This window comes from Seriola dumerili, unplaced genomic scaffold, assembly GCF_002260705.1.
Source record: "Seriola dumerili isolate Sdu_G_001 unplaced genomic scaffold, Sdu_1.0 BDQW01000003.1, whole genome shotgun sequence".
NCBI classification, from domain to species: Eukaryota; Metazoa; Chordata; class Actinopteri; order Carangiformes; family Carangidae; genus Seriola; species Seriola dumerili.
Window position 1 is genome coordinate 12,147,821 of NW_019174258.1, and position 12,351 is coordinate 12,160,171.

At 39.2% G+C, this 12,351-nt stretch overlaps 1 protein-coding gene across 1 annotated transcript; it reads right to left on the reverse strand.

The window, feature by feature from the left end:
• Positions 1-1,395: 1,395 nt before the first annotated feature.
• dnaja2 (DnaJ heat shock protein family (Hsp40) member A2) lies at positions 1,396-10,492 on the reverse strand. Its single transcript, XM_022745277.1, has 9 exons — positions 10,347-10,492; positions 8,965-9,024; positions 7,613-7,848; positions 7,422-7,502; positions 7,154-7,287; positions 6,867-7,063; positions 3,483-3,627; positions 2,550-2,677; positions 1,396-1,973 (listed from the first exon to the last, which is right to left on the reverse strand). Exons 1-9 carry the CDS (start codon positions 10,422-10,424, stop codon positions 1,785-1,787), a joined length of 1,248 nt encoding a protein of 415 aa, XP_022600998.1. The 5' UTR covers positions 10,425-10,492; the 3' UTR covers positions 1,396-1,784.
• Positions 10,493-12,351: the final 1,859 nt, after the last annotated feature.

A 12,351-nucleotide genomic window follows, 5' to 3' on the forward strand; every position in this document is an offset into this window, starting at 1 on the left:
AGCACTTGAAGGCCCTTTATTGAGCTTGAGTTGTGTTTCTTGACAGTCATGGTGGCATTGCTTGGATTCCTCCTGGCTCATATTTTGCAGTTTCCCCATTTTGCAATTTTTTGTGAAAAATTACTAGTTTAAATTAAATGTTGCAAATCAACCCTCAGCTCATTTAATGTTCATTTGCCTGAAAATTTGGTAAAATACAGTCAACAAAATTACCTGGACAATTAGACCAAACTACCTGCATGACACATAGAAACCCATTCACGCAATTGAGAAAAACATTTAATGCTTTTATTTTTTCAACAAATGCATATTTCAACTGTCATGTGCATGTAATGATTATCTCTCTCCAATACCTGACTCCAACAGTGTGGTTAGTCTGGACAGCTTTCCATTTACTCAGCTTGCACTGAGAATGGAGTGTGAGCTCATGTTTATGGGGTCTGACTGATGATGGAAACATTTTAGATTAGAAGATAGATCTAAAATGGGCATCATGCGGTTTGGGCAGGTGGTATTTGCCATCAACAGTTATCGAGAATAGTTGGCAATCAATTCTGACTGTATTTGTGGATTAGTTCTACTCACTGTTTCTGGAAAGGAACTGTTGAACTGTTTTTGTTTCCACTGTTGTGTTGTCAGGCTCTGACTGCCACAGAAATTCTGTGCATCCCTCTGGTGTTTGGGTGATGACAAAAAGTGTCAGCAACAAAGACTTCAAAAGCTATCTTGGCTAGATACAAACAGGGGTATTTCAGTCATTTTGTTTGATTATTAATGCCAATGAAGAAAAACAAGGAACCACACAAAGTGCATGATATTTCAACAATTTATTCAACAACTTCATAGACATTTTCTTAAGAAGTCTGCTGCTTTATTTGACTGATGTTTGATAGTGCGGGAACCAAAGCTTTTTACATGCAAATGGTCTCAGCACAGATACAGGCTATAGGTTTTTCTCATTTTCACCTGTCATTTTTCTTTTTTAAAAATCACACAGCTTTGAATACAGCAGCTGATGAAGCTTACCAACAACCAGTTCAATGATATACACAATAACCAATTTTCTGTTGGAATTAAAATATAAAGAGAGGAATAACACAAGTAAAAACCTACAAAGAAAATAAAGCTGTAAAAATCTGAAACAAATCCTATGTATGGCGCTGAGTGGATGAGTCCATGAATACACAAGTCCAAGGATCTGCACGTCACATTACTCAGCTGCTTTATCTGTGTATGCACATTAGTTAGTTTTTAAATTAATTATTGTAAATACTATGAAAACAAAATGCAAGTCACACACTCAGCAAACAAGAAACATTCCTTCCTTTGATCTGGAGTTCGCATTAGCAGATGGGAATGGACTTATACAGGGGTGACAGAGGAATAGAAGGTGGGGGGGTGGGGGGTTGGGGGGGTTCACCTTGAACACCAGATCATGGTCCTACAGGGCACAGTGTTCACTGGGGCAACCATTTGTTTTGATAAATCTTAAATACTTAATCTGACTTCTACCTGAAGTTACTGTTTGTCTGTTTCAGGCGCAGTGTAATAAGTTTTGGGCTGCCCCAGTGTGAGTTCCTCAGACAAAGTTCAAAATAATCCAAGCACACAGTCAATAACAATAATCAACAACTCCAGGTGCCATGATTCAATATATCTGATCTGTGTCTGAGGAACTACCAAGCCTTTTCAGCCTGACCTACCTCCTTGTTTACTCTGCAACTCATACATTTTCATCCAAAGTAGTACGTGGATCATATGTGTGTGTGAGACAGAGTATGAGATTACTGGTGGGCACACTGTACTCCCGGCCCATGGTGTCCGCTTTCTTCGTCGGAGCTGTCGTTGTAGGCCTCTCTGCGGTTACCTGATGACGAGCTCTGGCTGACGTCATAATCCTGCAGGTCCACCTCCTCTGTGTCTCCAGTGATGATGGGCGGCTCTGACCGTGAGGGCAGCATGTCCTCCAGCTCCTACACATGAGCAACATTCATCATAATGCAGCTTTAACAGACTGTCTCAGCGTGTTTTCTAACCGCAGTAGCGTCAGATGGTTGTGGGGCCAAGAGTGCAACAGCTTCAGGGAGAATGAGGAGTAGTACTGTGTGGATATAAGTGCTCAGTAAGTAACCCATTAATGGCCAGAACAGCTCTAATCCCTGAACAGAATTAATGGATAAATTTAGCAGCACATTCTTCCTTGTATTGGCCTAAGCTTTCTCATTAAAAACATACTGAGGAACATGTGAGTTTACTCGCTTGAGTTGATCTACACCAACAGTTACAGATTTTGATATGGTGCCAATAAATTGATGTTATAAGATGCCTAGAATATTTTTTTAATGATTTGAAATCCAACTGAATTTGAAACACACATTTAAAACGGTGTGCAGACGACATAGTAAATTATGTCCTTACCAAAAAGACACAAAATTCACAGTATGGCTCCAACTAATGATTCCTTTCAGGATTGTTTAATCTACAGCCTTTTTTCTCAAACAACAGATCAATAATTTTAGATCAATAAAAGAAGGAGTAACGTGTCATACCGCAAGTTTCTCAGGGCTGATCCAGTTGTTGTCGGGGAACTGAACATCAAACTTGACATACAAATCTCCCTTCTCAAAAGGGTTTCGGTACTGGGGCATGCCCTCTCCTCGCACCACCCTGACTGAGCCTGTAAAAGATGCAGTGTGTTAAAAAAAACAAAACAAACAAACAAAAAGAAAAAGAAAAATGAAAAGAAAAACAAAAGGTTTTTGCACAATTTATTTTTATGAAATTTCATACTTTTTATAGACACCTATTTAATTATGCTGCATACTGTATTATTACTAAATCCCATGAGCTGTATGGTGTATAGGTACCCTACCGCAGTAAGAGCTATGCGTCTAAGAGAAAGGTGTTTGGTAAGTTTTCCTAAGTCTTTCTAGAACTCACTGAGGATGTTGATGACCCCACTCGCTAGTACATTCTGAAAAGATGCCTCCTCACTGTGTTCAGCTCTGAGCAGAGACTCTAGTCTGAGCATATCCACATTAAGACAGTTGCATTTGTAAATGCAGGTTTTACTTTTTGTTTCAGCTCTCCGTCCAGATGAAAACAGCCTTTTTGTCTCCCCTCAGCCTCCATAGTGTGTAAACCTTAAAAACACTGGCTTCGTGTTTCAGTGTGAAAATGGAAAACGGAGATTTTACAAAAGGATGACCTAAGCCCCCCCCCCGGTGAAAGAAGTGAACCTTTGGTGGTGCCAATGTAGCTGAATACACAAAAAACTGTTATCATTGACTTGAGTTAATGCTGATTTTGTCAGATGCTACACGACTAAAAAATAAGGCTTTTATCACTGCAGCTGTTTTTCTGAAGTGTTTAAAATTTAGACAGCTTAATGCAGCATGTGATCATTTCATCTGTGTTTACAAGATGTGCCTGAATGTCAATAAGCATTTTTCCTCATCACACTAATGCAGCAGGAGTCTTACCTGGTTCAATGACTTTGCCAGCAGGGTACTTCACAACGATCTGTCTGCCGTCTAAGTGTTTCAGCATAAACTGGAAGCCGCACAGCGCCTCCACCAGCCCAATCTTATGGTTCATGAACAGGTCATTGCCATCTCGCCTGAATGTCTGAAAATTCAGAGGAAAGATGATTAAAAATCTTGGTAGATGAACCTTTTATGGACTTTGGAGTTGATATCAATTAGGGACAACTTGGTTCCTTGTGAATGTCTAAAACATTATCAGAGTACACAGCATCTGCTGGTGGAAAAGCAGCATTGCAAGAGCAAACTACAGAATTAAACATTATAGATTACATTTGTGCAAAAATCTCCAGAGATTTGGTGTCTGAATTTACTATTGTTTTGCAAGCGAAAACATTTGTTCAACTTCTCCTATATTACTGAATGCAATGCGAAACTACTCTTGCTCTTAACACAACAACTGGTGTTTATGGTTTAAGGTTTATGATATAATACACAGCTGATCCCTCTGCCTTATTCCCATGTATTATCATAGGAGTGGCAGATCAACATCTAGAGTACTGATTCTTTAGAGTCAACGCTATCTGTATTACTATTGCCAGCTGTAGTAAACTACTTTGCTTCCACCATCCACTGACACATTCTGACATCAATGATAAAAGCCTCCTGAGACAAAGTGCCAGGGGCATCACTACAGCTCAGACTGCTGTTCCAGTTCAGATAAAAATTAGTTTGCATTGTCAGAGGTAACCTGACTTGTACAACCTGCTGAGGAAACCCAATTAAGACCGGCTGGAGCAGCTACCTGTGACAATTAAGATTCAGCTGCTAGATGGTAAAAGCATAACAACAATAAAAACTATTGTGTAACCAGTAGTTCCAGCTCATCATTGCAGCAGCAGCAGCACCACCCAGAAATATCAGGCACTTGTGGGACTTTGTCTCACAAATTGTTTATAGATTACTGTCTCCACATCATGTTATTATTAACACAGAGGTGTGGTTCAGATCATTATCTTACTCAAGAACCAAGGAAAGCCCAATTACTGATGAAGGCACCTCTTAAGTATTTGTTGCCACAGATGTGATCTGGTTAGCAAGCTGACCTGGTTTCAACCGGTGAAAGAAAGCTTGGCTTTGAGTGCATGTTCCAAATCAGATTTAGTTAAGCCCAATGTGTTGATGTCCAGTGGTACACTAGAGCCTTTAGCTGGCTGGCGCTTATTTGACTGAAGTGCTGTGCTGTATGAGTGCAAAGTTAAAACACCATCCCAAATCATTTGTGTATGAGAGCGCCTCTGGTCCGACTACAGCATGAACATCTGTAAATTCTTATTCTTTATCAAATCAATAGAATTTCGCACTGATCTTCAGATTTGATTTGGATTCACAAAGTCAAGAACTGATTCATTTCAATGTGATTCCATTCGTTTCAAGTCTTGATGCTTCAGTTACATCTGATATATACCAATGTTCTGTAACACGCTCCTCAGAATGAATCCTGGGATCTTACATTTCTTCTTCTACATTCAACAAGTGAGAAATACTGTTGTGGTGTTAAAAATAAACTGTGTCAAGTACACATTGCAGGCCAAACTGGAAACACATTTCCTGACTATAAAACTGTGTTAATTTTCCTTGGCAAAAGCAAACATGATGTTTATTTTGTAAGGCCTACATGTGAAAAACAGTTTAGCAAGAACAGTAAAAAACCTGTACCACCAGAGCAGAGTAGTGTGCAGTCTTTATTCAGTGTGTCCTTCATGTAGATGTGATCTTTATATTGGCTACAAAACAGCCAGAATAACAGTGACTCATGTAGCTAATGTAACTATCATCTATGTTAATTTTGAACTTAAAATAACCTTTTGTGCATGTTGTAGTAACTATATTTCCACAAAACAGAAATGCCTCACATCATGAAGCCCTTACTGACTGTCTGACAACATGTAACCACTGTAAACACGTAACATTCAGAAAAGATGTACATGTTTACTTAGAAAAGGCGCAAATGCAAAGATCAATCTTGGGATTTTAAGAATCAATATTGGGTCATTCAAATAAAAATTGTGATGAATTGGATTTTTTTTTAATCTGTCCCATGTCTTCAATGCACAGCTCTGACTGCACAGCAATATCAAGACAACCTGGTCCTCATTGTTCAGACAGCTGGATATGACTGCTGACACAAACTGCTCATGTAACTCTGTAAACCTGACAGAAATTATAGAAGTCAATTTTCTAACCTGCACAAGGAAAATGTGACTCACAAAGAAACTGGTTACGCACATATATCACAGTGGAAAACCAGAATGCATTCATTGTATTCAACATATGGAAATAAGATATGCATGCCTTTAGGACTCAAAGAACAGCACACTGACTTGTGTAATATATCTTTGCAGAAAAGAAAAAAAAACAAACAAATGACACTAATCACTAATGATATACAGCAGTGCACTGGACTCACTGTTATCATTCCTTTAAAGATAGCAAATACAGAAACTATCTTCTTTCAAGGAAGGGTGGAGTCCAGCCAAAACGTAAGACTAAAGACAGGGAAACACAATGGACAGGTCACCTAACTGCTTCACTGCTGGAAACTCGCTTACCTGGGCACAGTAAGTGTGCAGACTGTGAAAACTCAAAAGGTTCTCCTCTGTCTGCTTCCCAATATGGAACAATACATCCAGAGAAATCCACCCTTCCTAATTGAGTTAATTTTTGTTCTGACATATGAGTATTTTGACAGTTTTCCACGTGTACATTTTCACAGTCAATCATACAAAATACCACAGCACTCCCAAAACTGCTACATTGGTGGTAGTGCTCAGGTAGGATATTATTATTATTATTAATATGAACACTGACTTGGCAATTAGACTCCAGCTATAAGTTGAATTTGTCTTTTGTTTTTTTGTCATTTTTCTAGGAGACACGATAAACCCCCTCCACTGATGTATAATAAACTCCACCCCTATACAGCTCATTGTACAGTATATGTATATGCTGCCACTTCTACACCCACATTCCTGTGGCTGATGTAGCAGGCACCAAAAAACACAAACGGATGTTCCAGATATGTGGTACATTTTATGCATAGGGAACTGTACAGGGAAACTGCAGCCCACAAAGCAATTCAAGCTCTAAAGAATCTAGCAATGGAAAGTTAAGGTCAGGTGAGGGAAGTTAGCTTAGGAGTAGGGTCACCTTTATATGACAAGAAAAAAATTAGTAACCGACAAATAAAGCTATGATACAAGCAAAACTGTGTCCTAAATTAAAAAAACAAAAACATTTCCCCCATGACACAGAGTGTACAGGGGATACAGCGGGGAGGGTAAGATGGATATAACTACTGCATTTGCAGACTGGCCCACCTACCTCATGCTCTTTTTCCTGCAGGACAAGGACTATATCCCCTGGCTCGATGCCAGGTGCCTGGTCAGCTTCACCTCCAAAGGTAATTTTCTGGCTATGCTTCATGCCTTTATCCACGTGTACCTCCAGAATCTTCACCTCCTTCACCACTTTCTTGCCTTCACATTTTTTACAGCGGTCTTTCTCACTGATAACTTCCCCTGGGGTTGGACAGAGAGCACAAAGTGAGGCAGACCTAATGATACACAGAAGAAATGCCTGATCATGGTCTGGATCAACATGCCCCTTACCTTCACCATTACAGTCAGTACACACAGACTGCATCTGTTGGACCATCCCTGGGGCGAGCTGTCTGATCATGATGCGCATGCCACGCCCCCTACATGTTGTACATTTTTGTACCGCACCCGTCTTGCCTCCCTGCCTGCATAGATACACACACCCACAGAGAGTTTAAACTGAGAACACGTAACAGGATTAACAAAACACCAACGATGCAATAGACTAAATAATAGACATAAGTGAGGACTACAGCACCATAATGGTTAAACAACTTACCCATTACAAGTGCTACACAGTACATTCTTGCTAAGTTGTAGTTTAGTTGTTTTGCCATTGTAAAGGTCCTCCAGTGACACCCTGTAGAAAAAGATGTTGTTGTGATGTTTACATAGTGTGAAGTGACACAAGACAGAGGATTTGGAGTACACTCAAGTAGTCTGTGCATTTATGTGCAAGCTTCCTCTTACTTGAGTGGATGGACCATGTCCTCTCCTCTCCTCCGACCTCCATTCCTGGAGCGACTCCCCTGGCCCATGAAGAGTCCACCACCAAAGAGTCCACCACCAAAGATGTGGGAAAAAATGTCGTCCATGCCTGGGCCACCCCCGCCTCCTTCCCGCAAGCCTTGCTCTCCATAGCGATCATAAAGCTCCTTCTTTTCAGGGTTGGTCAGCACCTCATAAGCAAAGCTGATTTCTTTGAACTATGTTTTGGGAGAAAATAAATAAAAACAAAAATTAACAAGATGCACTTAGTCAGAACAGTAGAACTGCAGAGCAAATTAAGGCACACACAAAACAGCAACCAATAACTTAACTGACCTAGTGATGCTACAAGCTAGAACAACAGAAGCCTCTGTAAGAGGACTGAAGTGGCTAACAAAAAATAATTTTCCATGTTAGGTTCATATGGGAACAATAATTATCAACCATATTCTGCGAAAGACACACAGGACCTAGTAAGATTTCAATTAGTCTTTTACCCCAGCTGTGGTGGGAACGAAAGCGACGACATTCTGGGCAAAGCATGCTTAAGCTCGCATGCACACAAACGATTCAAATGTTTTCCCCTATTACAAATAACCTCCGCCAGGCTCAATTCTCGAGTTGCCATTTCCTATTACTAACAATGTGGTCCCCTGTTGAGAAAATGGCACTCTGCCATGGGAAAAGATGGAAAAGAGGGCCTTAACATTTAATGTTTCCACTTATATTCCAGAAATGCTACTTTAGAAGCTGTTGACAATGTTATGTAGAGCGGAGGGAGGTCTGTGATGATACTGTAGGGGGAGCTCAGGAAATGCTGCACATTCATAAACAAAATAATGGCTCAAGCTAATATCAAGGCTTAGAAAGAAAAGTAAAACAAAAATGTAAAGTAATTTTAGAGAACTGTCAGCACTAAGGAAAATATAAAGAGAAAATATGCATGCAGGTTTCATATGCACCAAAAATAGTAGGCTTTTGGTCTTCACACTGTGGCTGTATTTATATATTTTTTACTGTAGCATGACCAAAATTGATTTTGTAAATGGCTATCTGACCACCGATCTCTTTAAACAGATTTTCTTGTCTTTTCCTTTACCATACTGGACTTTTAACAACCACCTAAAAATGGCTTAAGGAAAAAAAATCTGGTTCCAATCATTTTTGGTGAGGCAGCAAACCATTCAAGCTGACATTTGTTTTTGTTTTTTTTATTTTAGCTCCCATTTCCATTTAGAGAGAAACAGCACGACCCATCCAATATTTATTAAAAACACAGCTATGATGACAAATTTTTCAGTTTTAACCAGAGGGGATTGTCACTAACATCTTACCTTGTCACCAGCATTTGGGTTCTTGTCAGGGTGGTATTCTTTCGCCAGTTTCCGGTATGCCTAGAAGTAGACAAAAGATGACGCCTTGTTAAATAATATCATGTTAATTGTAGACATGCATCGTCGACTTGATTTACACACCGGCATGACTCAAACTCACATGAAGGAATCCTATCTAACGTTTGCGTAATCACATGTAACTCCCTGACGAAACCTAATGTTTCGCAGGCAAAACACTACCTGTAACTGCGTTTAGCTTTTACATAACGTGAAGTTTATCTTCAGTGGTCTCCTGTTAACTGATTAACCGTTTCCAAAGGGGACGACAGTTACTCATATACATGACACCCGGAATTACCCCTTTGTCAAAACCGGCAGTTCAAAATGTCTGACAATTTAATCGCTATGGTTTAAGTTAACGTGCGTATGTTGATTAGCATCTCTTGCTAACACGAGCCACACATGACGATCGATAACTGTTTACCCCAAAGTGTTGGCTAAACAGTCAAATTAAGTCAAGTAAGGGTCAGACAATAGAAATAGTTCGTTAAAAACTAGACAACAAAAACGTTTAACCTTAGAATTGTGTCTAAAAATGCGCACAATCAGATGGTTATAATGATACCTGTGTGTAGCCAGCTAGCTGATGCTAGCGAAGGATGATTTGACGATAACAATTTAACCCACCGCTAATCTTTCGCATTATATGATAAACTGGCTCGACGAATTTGGAAGTGAAAAACGTTTAGGCTCCACTGCAATGATGTTTGTAAAATATGACCCTATATAATGTCAAACGTTTACGTTAACTTAACGTTAAATTGGTGTACCGCTGAGCTGACGTTCAGTGAACGCTAATCCAAGTATCTGAAATCCAAAGGTTAAAACTCAAGTCGGCTTCATGTCATTAAATTGCTACGCTTTCCTCACAAATGTGTGTCAGTCAGCTAGCTGCTACGAGTTTCCAGCCTTTGGGACACACAAACTACCTTTTCCTTAACCTTCGACAGGCTTAGCTAGCTCCATGGCAAACACCTGAGCTAAAGCGAACGTGAAGTCAATCGTTAGTTACCTCAATCTCGCTTTCGGTTAACGTTACCCACGTTAACTGCAATGTTAAAGATAATAAAAAATACCGAGCTGACCGTAGCTAGACAATGAAAAATCACATGAACACCCATAATCGTTTAACGAGCTGCAGCGTCATATGAACATCCAGGCCACTTAGCTTACTGGTTTAGCAGGCTAGCCCAATTCACCGCTATCGTTAGCTAGCTGCGCATAGCAACGCATTTCCTGATCGTAGCTATTTTAACAGTTGGGAACTGTAAACAGACAATAGTACAATTCCACAATTTGTTCGGCCTTTCGTGTGGAATTACCTTCTTCAGTTCATTTTCAGTTGCGGATGGAGAGACTCCGAGAATGTCATATAGTTTTGTATCGACAACATTCGCCATGGTCTTGCTGTGGATGTTGCTTCAGCACGGTGGTGGATGGACAAAGAGAAAGAGCCGGTGGAAAATGTTTTGCTCGCCTCGTGTCTTAGTTTCCGGAAAGTTAGACAGTCTGTGGGTCCGCTGCTGCCTCCAGGTGCCGGTATGTTGCATAACCACTGATCTGATCTACAACCACTCAAATTACAGTTTATCAAAGAAATATGAAATTTTATGTAGCTTAATTGACTGCATAGTATATGGTGTAAATTAAATAGATTCAATCATATCGTCTTTACATAATTCTAATGACATCAGATAACCAGGCAACATTATCATTATATCAGGTAACGTTCACCTGCCTGCTTGGTTTTTGATTAGTTTAGTGCACTGTGCCTTTGATATGATTTGTGTGTGCTTATGTATTTTTATACAATGTTTTCGTTATGTACAATTGTGTCCCACTCTTTTTGTTTTATTATGAAATGCATGTCGTGTGTTTTTGTTTGATAGCTGCATCTAAATTATATTGAAATTGACTTATTGACTATCATACACCACAGATGATGTAACACTGATAACATGTATCTATATGGTAAGATGTTTATTCATATGTTATCTTGACTAGACTTATATTGCAGAGATTAGTTTTTTATTCAAACCTGTGGAAACACAATCATACATATTATACTGTAACTCTCATTACATCCTGTAGATTTACAACAAATTTACCACTGAGTTTTACTGAGTCTCCACATGAGTAAAAATTCAGTTTTTTCATTCATGAATTCAGGAACTCATAATAAGACAACTTTTAACTAGTCCTAACTTCAACTAAGGTTATTTTTAATTACAAAGATATATTCATTTGCATATAAAATATGATATTAGTTGTTACAGAGCAATTGTTATTATCTTAGGCTGATGTTCTGATTAGATAAAACTAAAACATACAATTATATTATTTTATACAACAGTTAGTCATTACATTTACGGTCGTTATCCATCTTAGATTGACAAACTTTGCAAGGATGAAATATATTTTACGAAAAAACATTTGAATTAAATTTTGTATGGTCGTCAGAAGAGGATGAAGGGAAGTGAAGAAGCCTGGATACTTCAGCGCACACCTGAGGTAACGTGTAGACAAAGTAGCAAGCTAATGTGCACTGTGCAGGTCATTTAGATGTTTATGTGTTGCTTAGCAACCGTCCAGTACCAGTGCAGTTGCGGAACTATTTGTGTTGGCGTTGCCAAATAAATGATGATGATAAACAAACAAATCATAATCTGTTTTTGCTTTTTTAACCAATATGGCGCTCGTAGAGCTATTGTATAAAAGCAATATCACACTCGAGGTCGTAATCTTGTATGAATATCAGCACGGCTGTGATTCGGTCATAGGACGAGGTTGCAGGCCGAGAAATAAAAGGTCAATGGTTTTCTATTTTAAAAGGTGTTGTGACAGATGTTATTTGATAAATATCCTTGTGTATCATTCTGATCAGTGGGGATGTATTTACAGTCAAGATACCATGTCCAGACAGCTGTTCAGCTCTTCATGTAGGTTTTTATCAGCAGATAAAAAGTGGTACCTGCCTGAAGGTGGATTTGCATTCAGTTCGTTCCTCTGACTGATGTTCGTATCTTCCCCCATGATGTTGGAGCGACCCATAGGGGATTATAGTAAAAACACACAGGAAGGATAATGTTTTAATTCTGAGTAAACCAGTGTCTTATTATGTACTTTGAAGCTAAACATGTGAACTGTAGACACCAATAATGACGTATTGTAGTTCTGTGAGTCATTTTTGAGTATGTGATGCATAACCCTCCATATTCAACTATTCATGTTAATTGTTGATGTAATAGTCAAGTCATGTCAGTTTTTATATAGCACCATATCACAACAGAAGTTATCTCAAGGCACTTTACAAAAAGAGGGGGTCTC